The sequence below is a fragment of the Coenobita brevimanus genome, chromosome 97, assembly GCF_032717465.1.
Source record: "Coenobita brevimanus isolate Jiangsu-jjx chromosome 97, ASM3271746v2, whole genome shotgun sequence".
In the NCBI taxonomy this organism is placed as follows: domain Eukaryota; kingdom Metazoa; phylum Arthropoda; class Malacostraca; order Decapoda; family Coenobitidae; genus Coenobita; species Coenobita brevimanus.
The window spans coordinates 8,504,274-8,525,680 of record NC_137050.1 but is presented as its reverse complement, the minus strand read 5'-3'; the positions used below and the strand labels follow the sequence as shown (position 1 = coordinate 8,525,680).

Below are 21,407 nucleotides of genomic sequence, written 5' to 3'. Positions count from 1 at the left end.
TTAGCTTACAACCCGTATCCAACCATCACATCTTTGCAGGAATACTTACCTTTGGTAAAGAAATATCATACCCCACCTCATTACCACAGCCATAGTTAATCCAACAGAAAAAGGGTAAGGAAGGGGGCAATAGTATGCGTTCATGACTGTCTAGCAGATCCCCCTGCACTTGGTGAGGTGCTCTGTGGTTCCCAGCGCCGCCAGATGGCAGGAGCGGCAGTCCACCTTGCCGGAAACACATAGATGACAAAACTCTGGCAGATGCCTCAGTAAAATTTATTGTCCTGCGCCTCAGGTGACTCCAGGTGAGATGAAGGTGACCTCTTTCTTCCATTTAGAGATTAGCTTTCTTATATGATGTACGATGAGGGCTATGGTGTTGAGTGTTGGGGTACAGTATGGCATTAAAGTGGAAGGAGGGTAATAGCTGCCATTTTGGCAAGTCAGATGATGTCAACACAGGCTCTGCCCACAATCCTGCCCCTGCTAATTTGCTACCCATAATCTGAAAAGATCTGTCGGAAAATTACTATTAATACTCTATATGGCGGCTATCAATGGCCTTGCGTTTTAGTAGTGTAGATCTGGTGGAAATAAGGTTGACGACCACAAAATTTAAAGTCGGGGTGATAATACCCAGACCTAGATAATATGAGAATCAGGATTATCAGGATGCGTAGGCTTCGAGTCAACTGGCCTTATGATTATTGCAGTCACGAAACGTAATGCATCTTTAGTTTTTAAAGTCGTTTTCATACCAGAGTATGCACGGGTATCCTCGGTTGGTTTCTGCTGTCAGAAGTTTTCAGGATTATTTAATTGCTTTCAAAAACCTTTTAGAGGAATTTTATATTTGGCACTTAGGTATGTGTGTGATACTATTATAAACAAACTGTTTAAGCTGCAGTAAATTATGATCAGATTGTTGCATCAGATAATGAATGCATCTTTTGTGGTTCATCTTTGGATCAGCAAATGAGGCAGCACGTAATAGATACACCATGATATGATTTTGACTTAAAGATGCATGACAGGTTTATTTGGATCATGGTTAATTTCTGCTGTTTTCAGAGTCATCCCCATTGCAGTTCCTAACAGCCTACACAGCTCTGAACATACATATTTGTTTTCACTTTTGGGCTGTCTCCAAGGAATACTGGAATCTTTGGGGGGAGTTTGGAGGCTACCCAAGAGATAGACCCAAAAGATATAAGAGAATTCAATGTCTGATGGATATTTTTATCAGTTATCTAAGATGACTAACATAACCAAGTACAGAAAATATAGGCACCTCATGTTTGTGTGTTTTTAAGAGACCATAGTTAACCCATATACAAGTACAGTACTGTACATTCATTGGTTACCTCGGAGTGTAACAGACCTTAAAGAAATAAAAGAATCTTCAAAAGCATATTTTCATCACAGTTCATGTCAGATCCCCGATGTAATATTGGTAAGATAATTAACATCCCGTGTGAAAATTACCTCATGTTCATTTACTTTTATCATAGGGAAAGACACGTCTACTTATTTAATATTTTTAACCTTTTTATGAGTGTGTTGATATCAGATTCCCATCTCTTATTTACTTTTATGCACTTTCTTCATGATGTGATGAATTACCGAGTTGGCACTTTTAATTGGAAAATATTACAGATTTTATCACCATTTAGGTCTATAGGCTACACACACAAATATCAGAAATGTGGTAAAAAATTTGTGATTAACTCAATAATTCAGAGGAAACGTGTGCAAAAGTTAGTGGGTATTTTCCCTTTAGAACTCCAACGTCCCATGACTGACTTCAGTTTTCCTTAAATATTGATTTAAAGTCTGAATAATTGTTCTTGGTTTTTAAATTGATAATTACACAAAATGCAAGAGTGTCAAGGTGAGTTGTCTAGCAGAAGGTGAAACACTTCCACTAATCTTAGCACGTTTTTGCTCTTCTATCCTCATTCTGTATTAGTACTGGAGTTAAATTGAGCACCATTTTTTTTTTAAATGAATTTCAGATGATTACATGTGTATGAACCTACTGTATATGGTGATAAAAATTATAATATTTTCCAGTTAAAAGTGCCAATTCGGTTAATGACCTCCAATTTGGTAATCGTCACACTCCTTTCTTCAGACCTTAAAAATGCCCTAGAGATTCTCATTTGCTTCTTCCATCATCCATCAAACTGTTTTTATTGTAATCACACTTCTAAAATAAGCCTGTTCGTCACCCACTAAAGATGTTTAAATATTTCTTACCATCCGTGTGTACAGTACTGTATATACTGTAGTTAACTGTAGTTATTTTTTACTTACACTGTACCTTTCTTACAACACTCATCATTCATTACACTGCAGCTTCAACTACAGTATTTCAAGATGGCATGTGCTGGAGGTTCTTTTTAATTGGTCCTTTCAGTTCGATGATGTATATTATGCTTTATTTTTGCCGCTCCAGAGGAATGTTTTCACTTCTGATTATATGAAGTTTCTTCAGAAAGTATTTGACCTTAGGCTCTAAAAAAATAAGTACCAGCTAACCTATTGAGCTAGGACACTAATCCCCCTCAAAGTAGGTCACTGCTGCCTTGACATAGCCCAGTGTTCTTTCCACCTCTTGAGACATTTTTCAGTTAGTTTTCGGTATCCTGCTGGTACCTTGTCAAATTTTTGGCCAAGCACAACATTGTGCAGGTCCAGCAGGCTCCCTTTGCACCTGACATGGCTTTGTGCGGCTTTTGGTTATTCTTCAAGCTCAAAACTCCGTTGAAGGGTTCCCGTTTTGAGACGAGATCACGACAAATGTGACAAAGTAACTTCAGGAGATACCGAATATCAGTTGTAATATATGTTTCAGGCAGTGGAAAGAATGCTGGGCTGTGTATGTCAAGTCAAGGGGGCCTACTTTGAGGGGGATTAGTGTCCCAGCTCAACAGATTAGCTGTTTATTTTTTTAGAGCCTAACGTCGGAAGCATTTTGAACAGACCTCATATTAATAAGTGATAAATGAGGTGGATTTTTGAGCCAAACCATTTGCCACATTTATCACACTGGAATTTTTAAATAGTTGCAGTGTATAGATGATGCTGGATGAGGTGTCCTTTCTAAGGAACAATTTACCATATCCATGTTTTGGCCACCCAGAACTACCAACCCTACCACATCACCATAGGCAGACATCCCCATGTTAGTTAGCTCCCAAGTCATTCAGAGCGACTGTGAAATCCAAAGGTGCTTTTGATTTTGGCCTGACCCCTAGTCCTGTCCTTGTATATAGAGACTTCCCAAGTCATTCAGAGCGACTGTGAAATCCAAAGGTGCTTTTGATTTTGGCCTGACCCCTAGTCCTGTCCTTGTATATAGAGACTTGTATACATTTCCAAAGGCATAGAGGTCGACGGTCGATTTGAGTATGGGATACTGCCATTTTCCCAAATAGCCTCCATCAGGTCAGAGTCAGATAAGAATTGTGTATACAGTGCAGTCATTTATTGGTGTGCAATGGAGTTACATCAGGTGAAAACCCATTGTATAGTGATTTTGCTTGATATGGGTTCAGTGGGGATAAGGAGAAGGCCAAGGACCACATACTGTAACATAAAAAAATAAATAAATAAATAAATAAAATACCCTTTTAGGCTTGCCCTCAGCACCTTCAGTAGCACCACACTTTCCACTAGGGGTAGCATCCTTGCCAGACATGCTTTCCCGGTCACCAGTTTTAGTATATCTTATACAGAAGGCTATCATGTCATCCTTGCCAGACGTGCTTTCCAGGTCACCAGTTTTAGTATTATACCAAAAGCTGTCACGTCACTTAATATCGCACACTACGCTACAGCATTTGTTACACACTTGCATTGTTAGATGATGATAGCAGTGGTGTTTCAGTGACTTTGGAAATGGAACAGAAGGGATATTATTACAGCGAATGCAGACACTGGGTGGCCATCTTGGCTTAAACATTATTTGACTGTTGGCATGTGTAGGAGGAACTGTGTATGCACAGGATACTCATATTCAGCCACCACAATTATCATACAAGCGAATTTTGCCAGCATTGTTGTGAAACTGGCTATAACTTTTAGCTCATTTTTCTGTTGAATTATCGTATACCAAACTGATGTTTATTGAGTCCTGACCGTAATGCGTATTTTGAAAGGAATGTAGTAGACAGATTATTTAAATTTTTAATACAGTGTAGAATTTTTAGGTATGCCTGATACTGTACAGTGGTGGCATAAGAAACCATGTTAGATGTTGCATAGGTACCAGAAACCAAGATGACCACCATGCAATGTCCATCAGACATGGAAATATTTGTTACTTCTGACAAATGTTGTAGAAAGATCATTTTGGTGTCCATGACCAGTTATGAATATGGCATATGTTTTCGAAGCACAGAAAGCAGTAAAATAGTCTGATAGTGTAATAAGGTCAAATACTATATATTAATAACCAAGTTAATTAAAGAGATCACACACTACACTACAGAAGAAAATTAGATTATCAGCATAAATTTGATTAACACTGATCATTTTACAACGTGAAGTGGTAGGTGATGATGCCCATCATCCACCCACTTAGTCTAGTGGTACAGTACTCTGTTTTTAGGGTAGCTTTACCTTAAGTGGCAAGGCAAATGATTTCCTGTTAACAAGAAAAGCATTTACAAAGCTGGGTGGTAACCTTATAACCATCCAACATGTGTTCCCTATGTGACAACAAGTGGGTTGGTGGAGGGTTAGTGTCCTTCCCCAGAAAGCAACCAACTAAAAATACGAACAAGAAGCATGGGACCAGGACTGACCAAAAGGTGACGACTAAGGACCGAACAAAGGACATGATATGGATGGCGACGTGGAAAGTAAGGGGTGCAAATGATGAGGTGAAAGAGAGATAGATTGTCCATGTGCTTGAGGGTGTGAAAGTGGATGTATGTGGTTTAACTGAAACTAAATGGAGAGGTGAGAGAATGGGGTTATGGATGGGGTATATGCAGGAGTATGTGAGAATGAGAGGGCAAAATAAGGGGTGTGTATTGTTGTGCGTAACAGATGGAACGAGAATATAAGAGAGTATGGATCAGTTGGCTCAAGGATTATGTGGGTAAGATTGAAAGTTGGGCTACAAATGTGGGCGATTGTGTGCATGTATGTGCCAACGCAAGATTGTTCAAGCAGAGTGCGAGAAGAGTTCTGGACAAATGTGGAAGTGTGCATGGAAAAGTTTGAAAGGAATGAGAGAGTGTTTTTGATTGGCGATATGAATGGTAAAATAGGGAATGTGAAGGTGGATGGAGTAGTTGGGGAGTGGGGTGTGCCTGCAGAGGTGGATGAGAATGGCATTGCTTTAGTGGACATTTGTGCTGAGAGGGGGTTAGTGATAGCCAATACCCTCTTCAGGCATAAAATGATCCATAGGTATACATTGCGTGTGTTGAGAACCGTGGGTGGCGAACTGAATGAACGGAAGGCAATGATTGATTATGTGTGTGTGTGGATGAAAGGATGCGAAGGTGTGTAATGGATGCAAGACCATATAGAGGCTGGGGGAGTGGACTTTCTGACCACCACTTTATGGTGGTGAGAATCAAGATCCAAGTAAAATGGAGAAATAGAAGAAGGGATGGATGAGAGGGAGTAGTACATGCAAGGAGAGTGGAAAGGTTACAAGAGGATGAGAAAAAGGCAGAATACAAGAGAGAAGTAGAGGATTGATTGGGTAAATATGGATTGGAGCAGATGGGGGACGTGGAAGGTGTGTGCAAGGTATTCACAGAAGAATCTGCAGCATGTGAGGTGGTGTGTGGGGCGAGGAGTAGATGAAAGGGGTTGCAAGGAGCAGCATGGTGGAATGAAGCGGTGAGACAGGCTGCGGCACAAAAGAAGAAAGTATATAATGAATGGATGTGAAAGAAGCTGAGAGACAGAAGTGAGAGTTATATGTAGAGAGGAAGAGAGAGGTGACAAGATTAGTAAGAGAGAGTAAAAAGAGAGTGGATGAGGAATTTGGAAGGAATTTGAGTGTAAAGTGGAGGGACTAAGAAAATGTTCTGGAAAGAGGTAAAGAGTGTTAGAGTGGCAATGAAGTTAGGCAGGGAGTGAAAGATAAAAATGGTAGATTACTAGTGGAGAAGGGAGAAAAAGCGAGCAGATGGAGAGGAAGGAAATGCTGAACTTGGAGAATGAAAGTAATGCGAGTATAAGTGGGTGGGGAATGGCTGGTAGAAGAGGGATATGAGAAGAAAGGAAGAAATCAGTTGGATGGAATTGATGGAGTGTGTAGTGAAATGCTGAGTCATGGGGGAGAGATAGTAATAGAGTGGATGTGGAAGATGTGCAGATTGGCCCAGGAGGAAGGTAGAGTCCAGGAGGAATGGAAGTCGGGTATAATTATTCCCTTGTACAAAGGAAAAGAGGAAAAAGAATCGTGTGTTAATGGTAGGGGCATTTGTCTTCCTAGTGCAATAGGAAAAGTATATGGTAGGATACTTATTGACAGAGTTAGGGAAATAATAGAGGAATTAGTTGGAGAAGAACAGGAGGTTTTAGGAAGGGAAGAGATTGTGTAGATCAGATATTCAGTCTTTAGTGGAAAGGTTTCTAGAGAAGGGAAAGAAGTTGTATGCGGCCTTCATGGATTTGGAGAATGCATATGACAGGGTGGATAGACAAGGATTGTGGAAAGTATTAAGAATATATGGAGTACACGTAGAAGGGAAGTTGTTGAATGCTGTGAAGAGTGTATTCGAGGGTGCTAAGACTGCAGTGCATGTGGATAGTGAACTGAGTGAATTTTTCTACTTGAAGGTTGAATTGAAACAGGGATGTGTCATGTCTCCATGGTTGTTCAATCTGTGTATGGATGGGGCTATAGAAGAGATATAAGGTAGGGCAGTGGATGTTGGAGTGGCCCTAATGAGAGATGGCAGTGTGTGGAACCTCCCTGCACTGTTGTTTGCAGGTGATATTGCGTTAAGTGAAGATGAAGGGGAGCGCAAGACTTGGTGGGTGAGTTTGGGAGAGTGTGTAAGAAGTGGAATCTAAAGGTGAATGTAGGGAAGAGTAAAGTTATGGTCTTCAAGAGAAGTGAAGTCAGCGAATGTACAATGAGGTTGGATGGTGAGGAAATGGAAAATGTGAGTGCTCACTTGGGTAGTGTGAGAGTAAGGATGGAAGAGTGGAGGATGAAGTGCTTGAAAGGGTACAACAAGGAAGAAAGGTTGGTGGTTCCTTGAAAGCAGTGATAAGAAACGGAAGTGAGCATGGAAGTGAAAAAGTTACTCCATGACAGTATTGTGATACCAACTCTAATGTATGGAAGTAAAGCTTGGACATTGTTGGAAGGACAGAAGTCAAGAGTGAGAGCAGTGGAAATGAGTTATTTGAGAGGAGCATGTAGTCACATGGAGAGACAGACTGACAAATGAGGATGTGAAGGAGCATTGTGGTGTGGATGTGGATGTGATAGGAAGCGTTAGGAGAAACACACTGAGGTGGTTTGGCCATGTGGAGAGGATGGAGAGTGAGAGACTGATGAGGAGAGTGTATGTGAGTGAGGTGGAGGGGGGGAGAAGGAAGGGTAGGCCAAGGATTAGATGGAGGGATGGAGTGGAGGGGTATACAGTATGAGAGGGGGGGGGTGTGAGCTTGGAGCAGGGCAGTGAAATGGTGTGGGACAGGGGAACTTGGAGGTGATTTGTTTGTGGCCACCCTTTATGGGATAAGGGCATCTGGTGATAGATAGATAGACTTTACAAGATCATTTGTATCTACAGTATGTGATAATCAGACAAAAAAGTACCGTACCAGTAAATTCTTACTTACACAGAGTTGTCTTTGCATACTAATTTCTGTATATCATTATCATGTAAAATTGCAACATAAGCACAGTCATCTCTGGTAATTCGCAGCTATTTTAACCTTAAAACCTACTGTGACTTAGAAATTTCACAAATTATAAATAACATCGGGAAAATTATGGTCCGTCTATTTAATGAAGAGCGTTTGGGCGTTGTTCCTCTTGGGAATTTCCTAGGCTGCCTCTCTGCCAAACATGTAAACCTCCCTCTCATGGCAGCTATTTACTACTTCTAAATGAAGTTTATTTACAGTATATATATATTTAATTCTTTAATAAGGCTACATATTGTCATAAATGCCTCTTTTTTTTCTTTTAATAAAAATTACTTTTTATAAATACCACAACACTTGGCAACGTTGCTTTCCAACGGTGCCATGCTTGTAAGGGTAGAGTGACCGTGTTAATCCAGGTCATTTCCACTCTGGCCGCCACCTGAGATGGATGCTCTTACTCCTGCTACTCGCTCTCGTGTGCTCCACAGTAGAGAAAAAGAACTTATTTACAACGTAAATAAGTATTTTTTAGAAGAGAAGGCAAACAGAGGACCTATAATTGTTCCCTCAAAAGCTGTTATAAACCACAAATAAACACACTTTAAGGAGAAAATCAGTCATAATAAAAAATAATGTTAGAGAGAGAGACAGACAGACAGACTGACAGACAGACAGAAACAGAGAGTAGGGAGAAAGAGAATGAATAAGAGTGCAACAAGACAGACAGACAGTCAGTCTGGAGGCTTTTCCTCAAATTCTGAAAATTCATAAAAGTGTATAGACTTTTTATAGAAATAAATCTATAAAAAATGCAATTTCTATATGCAGAGAGAGAGAGAGAGAGAGAGAGTGGTGTGCTGGGAGGGAGAGTTGTCATTAGAGCCTTTATTCTAATCTGATTAAGTTGCCCAGTACAAAGTATGGCAATATTGTGGGACGGGGACTCCCCAAGAGGGACAACGCCCAAACGCACTTCATAAAATAGACGGACCATAGTCAAACCTCCCGGTAAAATTGCTCCCTACCACCATGCTCATACCCGACTAGTCACCAGAGAAAACTAACACCCTTTCAAAACAGTATGTAATGCATGTATTTAATGGGAATGAACAATATTGCAAGGTTCTTACCTGAGTCCGACCGACAACAATGCTTTAGTGGCTGGGGAGGGAAGGGGGGGGGTCCGAGGCTTGAGGCACATTATGGCCTCTCAGCATGAGGTGAGTGTGGTAGTAGTGGGGACAGCAGGGTGGACTAGTTCTTCCGCATGCTGTTAGGTGTGGGTGGGAAGTGCTGTGATTGACTTGAATATGATTGGCTTCTGAACGTGACTAGCATAAATGACACTGCAACCTGGAAAACTTCTCAAAAGTGAGTCATTTGGGAGAGTGACCATGGCTATCTGATTGATCAAAATGGCTACCGCAGCTTACGAATGGATCACGGTTTGGCTGGAAAAGTACCGTGAATTAGAAAACCGTGACTAACAAATGAGCGTTATACGGTATGGAAGTTAACTGTAGTATTGTGTGTTTTAGTGAACCAAATTGTCATGTTTCATCCAAACATTGGATGAACTGTAAAAATTTACTGTACTGATCTGTCTGTGCAACCCAAGATATCAGTGACCTGAAAGGCTGGCTACTACTTTTGACACACTGGTTGTCATTGTCATTGTGACAGGTCACAGTTTTGCCCTGCATTTTTACATGAGCAGTACTTTGTGTCACACTTTCCCATCCATTTGCAGATGACAAGCATTCCAAGGAGCAGTGGATGTAGACATTTTGGAGGCAAGACAATGTCATTATCAATCATCCAGTCATAGTTCACAGGGTCTGGTGTCAAGAGGGGGTCATCTAGTAGGCACAGGACCTTATATACAAGTAAATCACTCTTGATATGGCTGCAAATAGCACTTTATGGGGGGGTAGGGCTAGGTTTTGGCATTGAAGGTTAGATGTGGCACACCACTCGAAGTTGGTTGATGGTCTGAGATTCTGTCTTGGTCTCGGTACACATGATTGAGATACTCAGCTTTGCATGACCTCTTCAGTTAACTGATCTGACTTTGCAAATTAGGCTAGGAACTTCTGTGGGTCACTGGAAAGAGCTGTATGGTTCATTCCAGGCTTACAGAGCACATCATTGTCAATGAGAACATGCGCCTTCGCAGCGACCCTGCACAGTCCTACTCCCAACTTATCAGAATATATAATGGTATGTGGTGCCTTTGTTTACCAGAGCCAAACTCTACCCACAATTCCTGAAGACCCTTCTCATGCCACTGGAAGATGAAGTAATTGCACTACTTCATCCTTCACCTTTATCATTCTTTTTGCCTTCTTCCCATGTCTCCCATTTTTCATGTCAATTTTTATTACTCTTCTTTCCTTTTGAGGTGGCTTGTCATAGAGTGACAAGCCTAATGGTTTCTTGTAAGCCAGGAAACCATTTACATTGCTGGGTGGTAACCACATAACCAACCCATATGTATTCAATACATGTCAGCAAGTGAGTTGGCAGAGTGTTAGTGCTCCTTCCCATAAAACAGCTAACTCAAAGACAAATGGCCACCCCTTACGGGATTATGGTGTCTGGCTGTAGGTAGACACGTATACAGATGTCTGTCATTGAATATCACGAGCACCCATTGACTCCCACAATCCATGTTCCACACCCATTGTCAACAAGTGAGTTGGCAGAGCGTTAGTGCTCCTTCCCGTAAAACATCTAACTCAAAGACAAATGGCCACCCCATACGGAATTATGGCGTCTGGCTGTTAATAGACACAGGTAGATGTCTATCACTGGATATCACAAGCACCCATTGACTCCCACAATCCACCTCCCGCACCCATTGAAGTACTAGGCGGTCATCAGCTTCTTCGACATGATATGATAGTGCTCCAATTGATTATGTAACAAACAGTGGGACTGATGATCTGCCTGCATGCTGCATCTGCGCTGGCACAGTTTCTTCATCCGTAATGCTACTTTCAAGCATGATGATCAATTTCACCAGCTTATGAGTTGATGCCAGTTGGCGAACAAAATGTTGCAGCTTGGTTTTGTTGGTTGGTGATGTCCAAACCTTGTCAAGCTGCTTTGGTGTGGGGATGTTTGCACTGATCTCAGTAAGATCAACAGAACTCACTCTGCCAGCATGACAAAGCCTTTCCCCAGTTTTGATGGATGACTTCAGGTGGCTGTCAGTTTATGGAGACTGGTCCTGGAGCAAATTTAGCAGGCCACAGAGATAACATATCAAACTGCATGATCGAATGTTCCCAATGATGCCAAGTTTGGAAATACAGGGAGTCCCCAATAAACGAAAGGGTTAGGTACCTTTAAAATCTTTCATATATCGATTTTTTGTTTATAGGAGCATTTTCCCCCATAAGAAACTTAAGCAAATGAGGAGATGCATTCCAGGAGCCCCCCAAAATCTGTCAACTAACTACTCTGTACTGTACTAGGCTGGATGTAAGCTCTTAAATCTACAGTAGAATTGTTAATAAAAGCTAAATGAACTTTAAGCAGTTATTTATTTATCATATTGCTGAGTAAAAATAGAAAACAGTACTGTACGGTATACACAGGTGAGGCCCGATCTCACTCACGCCTTGGCTTTCCTCATACCTCTCGATAATTTCGAGCTTGCGCTCCAGTGTCAGTTCGGTGTTGCTTCTTCTTGAGAGGCACCACAAATGATGATGAAGGTGAAGGACGCTTGGGTGGCATGATGCAAGATGCGAAAGATTCTCGGAGTACAGAAGGCATGCACTACACAGCTGGGGAGCGGGAACAGAGTGGGACGAAGCGGAGGTAGTTGCTTCCCTCGCCATACACGATAGTGGCACTGCAGTCAGTCACGCACCAAATTTGAATTATTTTGTCGTAGTGCTTTTCGTACCATCAAAACATATGCCTTTCATATAGGGGAATTTGTTCTGTATTTTTCACTTTCTTACCTTCATATTTTCATATATTGGGGCTTCGTTTATTGGGGACTTCCTGTAAATGAATATTAGACAAAGTACTGCATAAGAAAATTAGTCTCCACCAGGAATATGCATGTCATCCTCCATCGGATACTTATCTGCTCACCGCTTAGTTTCCTCTTCTCAGGTTTGAAAGGGAGGCCACCTTCAAATATTCTAGAAATGGGGGAATAGTGAGTTTTGGTAGTGATTTGGGTAATAACTGGGCTAATAGCCAAACACAGTGTTTGTTAATTCATGCAGAACCACACATGGTTATAGAAAATATTATTTTGAATATTTTGTGAACTACAGTACTGTACCATATTTTATACTGTAGACCCTCACCTTAACAGATCTTGGCAGGCTGGATATCAGATTTAATGGACACCATGAAGGCCACTAGAACTTTTTATCAGCTGTATTGAACAGTGTTAAATGGGATGCATTGGGTCGCAATGCATGTTTCTCCTACCTTTTTTACTCCAACCAGCCCTGACATTGCCCTCTTGCCATCAGATGTAACGGACTGTCGGCCTTGTTAGGATAGGCTTCCCCTCAATTAATCCATTATAGTGAAGGTCTGCTGTACATGATATATAGTGTATTGTTGTAATAATTAAGAACACTACTGAATGCTGTTTCGTAATGATTTCCAGTCAGTAATGTATTGTTTTGGGTCAGTGACTGCTGGATTGGTGCTGGATAGGGACCCCTTCACGTGGTGGCACTGTTATAACCAGGCAGTTGAAATTCCTGGTTATGCATGTCCCTCAGCTCCCTCCCTGTATCCCAATAATAGGATGGTAGACTATATCTACTTAAAAACACAGTAATGCTAACTGGTAATGGCATACCGTAAAACCGCCTAACTTTGGACATGAGTTCAACTTCGGACATGTGAGGAAAAAATGTCTATCTACTACTGCCAGACGCCATAATCCCGTAAGGGGTGGCCACTTGACTTTGAGTTACTTATTTTACAGGGAGGGGCACTAACCCTCCACCAACCCACTTGTTGACATGTAGGGAGCACGTATGGGTTGGCTATATGGTAACCACCCAGCGTTGTAAATGGTTTCTTGGCTTACAGGAAACCATTTGGCTTGTGAAAAAATGTAATGAACCAAAATATTGGGAATATGGCTTTGAATTTTGAAAACCAAAAAATATAGGCAGTTAGGCGAAGCACCATCACATGAACCTGACATGAATGGAAGTATGTGAAAAAAAAAAAAAAGGCAAAATTGGTTGAAAAAAATAATGCTTTTTTTGTTCCCCTGAAAACTTTGTCTGTGCAGAGATTTTGGAAGTAGATGTGTGAACCAAAACAGGCAGATTTTAAAGAACATTTATTGTAGATGACATGCACCAAAGGAATTTACAAAATGTTGTCACACAATCCTCTGAGAATGAAAACAATAATTTCACCTCGCATTTTTGTTTTTATAGGCTAACCTCGGACGCTAAGTTAAAGTAGGGTTCGTAAAGGTTCTTAAAGTATGTAAAGAGGACATGCCACACCTTTGTTAATCCCATAGTTGATGACTTTAGTGCTGTAGGTAGAGAAGACATCAGTAAGGTTTTATCAGAGCCTACACTTGACGGTAAGTGTAGAATGATCTTTGATGTTGATGTCCATCTCTGGCCTAAATAAATCCCTATAGCAATAATAGTACAGTATAGCATTAACAGTAAAGCCAAAGCTCAAGGTTTAAGTTTTGAATAGTTTATATATGGAATGTGAATATTAATAGCTTTAACTGTAATGCCTATTATTTGGATGTGAAGGAGCGCAAAGGAGTACTTTTTTAGTTATTTTTCATTACCTGGTAGCCTAATACTGTATACGGTAATAGGCTTAGTCACAGGGTTTAAGTTGTGGTACCGGTAATTTTCTTGTGGCCAGTGATGTAATGTACCATTACGTTTATATCAGAAATGTGATATATGTATACTACTCAGTATTGTAATGTCAGTAAATACAAAGGAATAGTTTTTTAGTTTCCTTTCGTTACCCAGTATCGGGTACAGTAGCCTAAAGTTACAGGCCTAGTCACAGGGTTTCAGTTTAGAAAATTTTCTAATGGTCAGTAATGTACACTAATGTGTTCTCATATGTTTCATCTCCTAGTTGAAGTTTTTGTATGAATATGGTTAGCATAAAAAACATCAGTAAGGCAACTACTTGTGAAGTTTTGCAAGAAGAAAAATTTTCATTTCATTACTATTATTATTATTATTATTATTATTTTTTTTTTCCAGTATATGGGGTGGGTTTCTTGGGGTGTTTGGGGTCAGGAAAAATTTGTGGATCCTTTGTGATTGTCTTCATATGAAAATCACCTGACTGCAATGTGATTCAGTGTCCAATTAAGTGCTTTCAATTGTAGGGGTAAAAAACAGAATGTTTTTGTACTCGGTCTGTTCTGAAACTATTCACCCACCACAGAAGTGTGCAATTACTGTATTTTTTATTTTTATTTTTTTTATTATTATTTTTTTTAAGCCCCAAGTGTCCGAAGTATTGCTTGGCTGTCCAAAAATAGCTGCCACTGAAGTCTAAAGGTGTGTATATGGCAAAGCCTATGAGTGTCTGAAATTAGCCACAGCTGTCCAAAGTCAGCAGATATTGTTGAGAACTTCATATGCTTAAAAATTTTGAATAACACCCACAGTTTTGATGCTAATTTTTTTTCATTACTTGGTTTCAACTGCCACGTCCCTGGATTATATATGGATACCAACAGGGATTAGATCATGCAATTCTACATGAAGTTATGTGCAAAAAAAACCTCAAAAATGTCTGAAGTTAGATGGTTTTATGGTATGTAATGAAGAATGGTGAAATGTATACTAACTGTCTTTCTTTCTCCCAGTCTCGGCACAATGTCGAGCATAAAACAGGTGATAAATGATGCAGTGGAGAAAGGTAAGGAGGTATATGAAAAAGGTATGTAGAACCCTCTCTGTTTGGGACCCCTCGCAACCCACGCACATTTGTACCAATCATTTTGTCCCTTCCATGACACAATATGCTTGCCATCCAAGGAAATGCCCTTTTGTTTGGTAATAAGTGTTTCATAGAACTGTTTTAATAGAGATCTAGTATTCTTTATGATCCAACATTCACATGACTGTACAGTAGAGCAACAGACTTCATGTTTGAAATTGTTATGCAGTTCCCATTTTTCAACGTCATGTTATATTCGGGTCTTCTTGGTTAACCATTTGACTCAGGCATTAGCTTGTTAAGTCAGGGATCTTAACATCAGCATTTATCTTGCCTTACTGTTTTAAACTATTATATGTTACCCCAATATATAAGGATCTGTTGTAGATGACATGGCATTGCACAGTACGGTACAATACCCTGGTATCAGTGGTGTGCTAGTGTCGACATGATCACCATGCTTGTAGGACCAGTATCTACTGGGTTATGTCTCCCAGTTCATTGCAATTCTTCATCCAGGACTGTAAAACAGTACAGTAGTATACAGTATTAGAAAAATTTAAACTTGGTGGTTACATTAGGCCTATTGTGTTGTGAAAGGTGGTTATTGGGATCATTGTTCATTCATCACCACAGTTAGCTACTACAGTAGCTACTTGGGCTTTGTAATATGACTAGATATTGGATAGTACCATACCTTTATTTTGTTATTTTTAGCTCAGTACATAATTGAATGCTATATAGATATGGATAACGAAACTGTAAATGAGTTGTAGCCGTCATCAGTATGTTTTGTTTATTTTTAGTATTTTTTAAATTTATTCATACATTTCTTTATATTTTATGCATGACATCTCTAGGACAGAGACTGTCAATCTCACTCTTTTTACTTTTTATATTATGGTATTACCTCCGTGAACGGAGTTGCAGGAGGTTATGTATTCACCTGTGTTTTGTTTGTTTGTTTGTCCACTTGATATCTCCAAAAGTTCTCGATGAATTTCAGTGAAATTTTGTGGAAGGGTGGGCCGTGGGCCAAGAAAGAATTGGTTAAATTTGGGGGCAATGCGGATCCAGATCCTGCAATGGCATGGGCGAAGGTATGCGTTCTGTGAGTGCTTTCTAATTTATTCTTAATTAGGTCTTCAGCTCTTAAAGAAATTAGTGAACCCCCATATTAAAGTCATGATGTTTTTGCATGAAGTACTTTTGTACTTGTTTTTTTTTTTCATGCAGAGTCTAGAGAGTTTGTCTTTGACATCAGTCACATGTTGATGATGATACAATTTAATACTGATTTAACTGTTCTGAAGGTCATGTTATGAAATCTGTCAGTACTGTAAATACTCTGCCACTTGTTGATTGATCTGTTTTTGTAGCAAATTCCCCATGCTGTCGCACTTAGTTATTTCATTATACTGTTCACAGAGTCTTAATTCAAAGCTAAATCATCCATTTTAGCCAGATGCCTCATAGTTAAAATTCGGGCTTTTTCTACATCAATTAGTGGCTTGGGACCCATCTCCAATGATTCACTAAGGCAGGGGAGGGTGTGAAAACGAGAGCTTTGAAATTAACAAAGGCCAGGCAGGACAAGAAAATCTGACGTGCTTTCCCATCCAAAGTCAGGCAGGCACTGAGCTCATAAACTCACAGCACATGGTGGTAAGCCTGTAAAGTCGCTAGAAACCACCAGAAAAAAATCCATCAACTACAGGAATTTTCCTACAATATTTCTTGGACCCTACTAAATATATGGTGCGAATTAGAGGGTCCAGACTTCCATTGCGCCGACTGCATATATATATATATATATATATGTATATATATATATACATACACTGTATATATGAATCAGTAGAGAGGTGGCCTGCAGTCCTAATGTACCCAGGATCGAATCCTGGCTGGGGAAGGGAACAGTTTAAGGATTTGATTCCCTACCTGATGACCCGCCATTATGTCATAAAAATACCCCCACTAATACCAATACACCAATCCTGTATGAGACAGCCTAGCATGTATTCAATATGGATGGTGAGTGTTAGCGCCGAAGTGGTGACATGTGGAGGTGTAGGAGGAACACTGGGCCCTGGGATAGGTCACTGCCCCTGAAAAATAGGCCCTGAAGCCTTTGCCCAGAGTCAGATGCGTAAAATATATACGGTACATGTACATATGTATTTCTCTCTCTCTCTCTCTCTCTCTCTCTATGTATGCATGCCTATAATGTATAGGCTATACCCATATAGGCAGATCCCGAGATGCGATACCCCAGATTAGCAATATGATGGCCAGACCCAGGTTTAACAATGGGTTTTATATTTTTTTTTACCAATTTTAATATTTTAGACTTAAAGTTTGCACTTAGGTTGATTTATAAACTGTTTTTGGACTTCGATTAATGTGTTTTAATCATAGGTGGGATGAACATTGTCATTTTGGGGTACAGTTTACTAAGTTAGATTTTTTCCAGACTTATATTCGATGATTTTCAGCTTTTATTTTTTGGTTAAGCTGAGTTATAAACTGCTTTTGGGCTTAGTTGAGCATGTTTTAAAGCTATTTGATGGGTTAGGTTAGCTAGAAGCTTGTTTTTGGACTCATTTGGGTGGGTTTAGGACTTGGTGGAGGGGAAACCCATGGCTCAAAAACGCATCCCTGTTCTTTACGTGTTAGATCTACCCCAAGATATAATACCCCGCCTAGCGATGGGTTTTTACAACCAAATGCATCATTAAACCGGGTTATGCCTGTATATACAACAATCTCTCAGTTATCCGGCACAATTCAGCCAACCCCCATGTTGAATATTGTGTTGGCACCCCTAGCCAGCTATCAATTCGGTATTGAGCTGGATAATGTCACTATCCTAAGGTATCTGTCCTGACCCTCTAAAAACTTTCGTACAATATTACCTTTTTTTTTTTTTTTTTTTTTTTTTTTTTTTTAATGCGAGGAAGAAGGAACCAAAGGCCATGAGCCCGTAGTAACAGTTCCCTCCAAGAGAAAAACAAAATACAATAGAGAGCCAAATTCAAGATCCGATCATTTTGAGATGCCTGGACACACTACGTTTGAAAGACTGGAGATCATAGGCAGCAGGAAATACAGACAGAGGGAGACAGTTCCAGAGCTGACCTGTTGCATAAATGAAAGACTGGGAGTAACGGTTAACTCTTGCATTAGAGAGTTGGACAGAAAAGGGATGAGAGTTTGCTGCCAGACGGGTGCTACGCGCCCGTCGTAGAGGTGGAGGAATGCAAGCAGACAGTTCAGAGGAGCAGTGACCATTAAAGTAGCGATAGAAAAGAGATAAAGATGCAACAGTGCGGCGAAGAGACAGAGGTTGAAGGGAGTCAGTAAGAGGAGGAGAGTTAATGAGACGAAAAGCCTTTGACTCCACCCTATTGAGAAGAGCTGTATGTGGGGAGCCTCCCCATACATGAGAGTTGTACTCCACACAGGGGTGGATATGAGTGAAAGCTTAAAATTAAGCATAAAATACAATGCAGTATTGATATAGTACATATATAAAATGTAATTCAGTGTTTGATATAACAATAATCATACTGTAGCCTACTCACCTACTGTTGGTAGCAATGGAGAGTAGAATAGTACACTATGCAGTACAGTGCACATAATCACATGTAGTCTAATGGCGAATGGCTCCCATAAAGATTTAGCTCCATCACCTGAGCTTCTATCTCTTCCAAGGGTGATGGAGCTGGCACCATAGAATGAGTAGCAGAGGGTGTGAGTTGGAGATACAAGGATGCCTTTGACTAGGGTGAGAACTCTAGCAGAGACACCACCATTGAAGGGGCTGAAGACTAAGAGAGTGGTGCCATAGCATAGGTGTCTGGTTGTGACACAGATGGTGCTGTGGCAGAGGTTGCTGGCCAAAGTGAAGAAACAGTGGTCAAGGCTGATGTGAGGAGGTCAAAGGCTGGGATGACAGAGGCCGATATGAGGAGGTACAGTAGAAGGCTGGGGTGATGGAGTGGCAGGCATCAGTGGATGGAAAGACAGTGTGATGGAGGACTGCCTGGTGATCCTTCTTGACTGCAGCTTGATAACGTTCTCACGGCCCTCTTGCAGATAGGTGGCCATGGCATCGGTAAAGATGGCCTGGCAATTGGGGTGCTCACAGTAGTTATAAGGACATCCATCGTGTCATGGACTCACTGGAGCCTGGGGATATCATCCTCTTTGTCGTCGTCATCCTCGTTGCCCCCTGCAGTTACGGACTCCACGATTTCCAGGTTGGACATAGTCTGGTACTTGGGGTCTCCCATGTTCACTTCCAGCCAGTTGTACATGATGTCTTCAGTTACCTGTTCTCCTATAGCATCCTCCGCTGGACAAAGTCCAGAACTTTGAATCCAGTGACATCAGGAATGGCTTCTTCATCCATGAGGAGCTTGCTTCAACTGTGCTTAAGCATAAGTGCAGAGATTTCCCTCCAAGCCAGGGTCTAGTTGTAGATTGCAGACTTGAGGGAATATCACTTGAGATTGGCCAAGGTCCTCTCTCCTCTACTATGCTCGCCTTGGGCTGTCTCCTCCTTGTCTTCGAGCACAACCGTCACGTCGTCCATAAACCTCTTCTGGAACAGCCACTTCGTTGCTGCGATAATACCCTGGTCCATCAGTTGCAAGATGGAGGTTGAAAAGGGGAAAAGAACATGACCCTAATATGACCTCCATCCCCAGTCAACTCTTTCTCAGAAGGATGAGCAAGAGCATTGTTAAGAAGGGGCAGAGCCTTCATTTGGTTGCAGACAAGGCCAGCACTTCATTTGGTAATGGATAATCTCCTTCACAACATGAGTGTAGACTCACACTTTGACGATCTTGTCTGTGAACCAAGTCTTCAGTGAGTGGAAATAAATCATAGGGAGACTATCCATCAACCCCCGGAGACACCAAGGCTGCTTTGCCCCACTATAACAAGTTTCAGATGATGCAAACCTTTCGCACTAGCACAAAACAAAGCAGACACACACTGTTTGCTCACCTCACAACCAGGTATCAACTTCTCATCAGCCGAGGTATTAGTCAGGACACACTTGAAGAAGAGACCAGTTTCATCAACATTATAAACCTGATTGAGACATAGACCTTCTGCATCATTCAGGTTTTTAGCTTTGTGCAAAACTTATCTACTCCTGTGTTTGCATATGAAGCTTCACCATAAGTACTCTTGTTAGAGAGCCCATGTCAAAGTTTGAACTGAGTCAGCCAGCCTTCAGAGGCCTTGAAATCTGTGATCTCCAGTTGCACAGTGAACTTGGTGGCTGCTGCCTACAGCTCGATGGAACACACAGTCATACCACTGCCACATTGTTGTCTGAATCACTTCAGACAGGCCTGTTTGAGTGTGCTACAGTGTTGCTCGGTCATCATCTTGTGCTCAGTCCATTGAACAATCATGCCATGGTCACCCTGGAAGAACATCTTGATGGAGTGCTTGCTCTGCTGAAGATCCTGTGACATGGTCCAGGGCATCTTGTAGTGTTGGCTCAGCCTTTTGATGTTCCAGCCTTGCTCCATCTTCATTGAGAAAATGTCAGGATCCCTCTGAGCAGGTGGTGGTGGAGCCATGAAGACAGTAACTAGGACCAGGCAAAGGGCAGGCAGGACCTGAAGCTGCCAGGGCACTGCCCCAAAATCCACAAACTCATCCATCATGCACAACTAGGGTACAGGTAGTCAGAGCAATAGGGCTCTGAGCACTGCTGGGCCACAAGGGAAGTCACAGTACTACAGCAACGAGTTAGGCATGAGAGGCCACAAACAGAGTCACAGCACTGAGGGGTAGGCACTGCATGGGCCACAAAGGCACAGTACACACATATGTCCTTACTGTACAGTATTCAGATCACTGAGGGGCCACGAGGGAAGCCACAGCACTACAGCAATGAGCGAGACATGAGGGGCCAAAAGCAAAGTCACAGCACTGGGGGGTAGCCACTGCGTGGGTCACAAATGCACAACGCACAGATGCATCCTCACTATACGGTGTCCCCGGGAGAGAGTGACAGAGCAACGGTAGGCTTGGCATGTCAGGTGCACTGCTCCTGCGACGAGTTGTGATTGACTGGTGTGTTGCGGGGTCTGCCCATGCTCCGACTGGGTCCTGTGTTTGAGCCAGTTAATACATCTCACTGCCAGAGAGTGCACAGTACTGCTGATTGCTTCCCATTTCTGAGCTGGATATTGCCTTATTTCACTGTACACTCAAACCTTGATTTAAGGGACTAAATGGGGAATCAACTTGTCCCTTACTTGAAAATATCCATTGTTTTACCACATACAAAGACAATCTTACTATGAAGTACAATGATTGTGTCATTTATCTTACTTATTTATATGAATATTATTTTACGGGTACTGTATAAAGAAACGTTAATGTGTATAACCTAAACATTACGTTTCATATTGAATGGTATTGTGCTTGTCAGGTAGAATATGGACTCCCTTAAATCCGAAATCCCTTAACCCCTCAACCGCGGGGCGTCACTTTTGTGACGCTCTGGTGCAATGGATCATACCGCGGGGCGTCACTTGCGATTCTGTGTTATTTTGAATTCGCCTTGGCTTTGAAGTGGT

At 41.3% G+C, this 21,407-nt stretch overlaps 1 protein-coding gene across 1 annotated transcript in view; it reads left to right on the top strand.

Moving 5' to 3' along the window:
• The first annotated feature begins 228 nt into the window (after positions 1-228).
• AP-1gamma (adaptor protein complex 1, gamma subunit) overlaps positions 229-21,407 on the top strand; it is a 205,882-nt gene continuing 184,703 nt past the window's right edge. The window contains exons 1-2 of the mRNA XM_080283472.1: positions 229-305; positions 14,723-14,796. Of these exons, the coding sequence (XP_080139598.1) occupies positions 14,733-14,796 (64 nt within the window). The 5' untranslated portion in view covers positions 229-305; positions 14,723-14,732. The remainder of the gene's footprint in view (positions 306-14,722; positions 14,797-21,407) is intronic.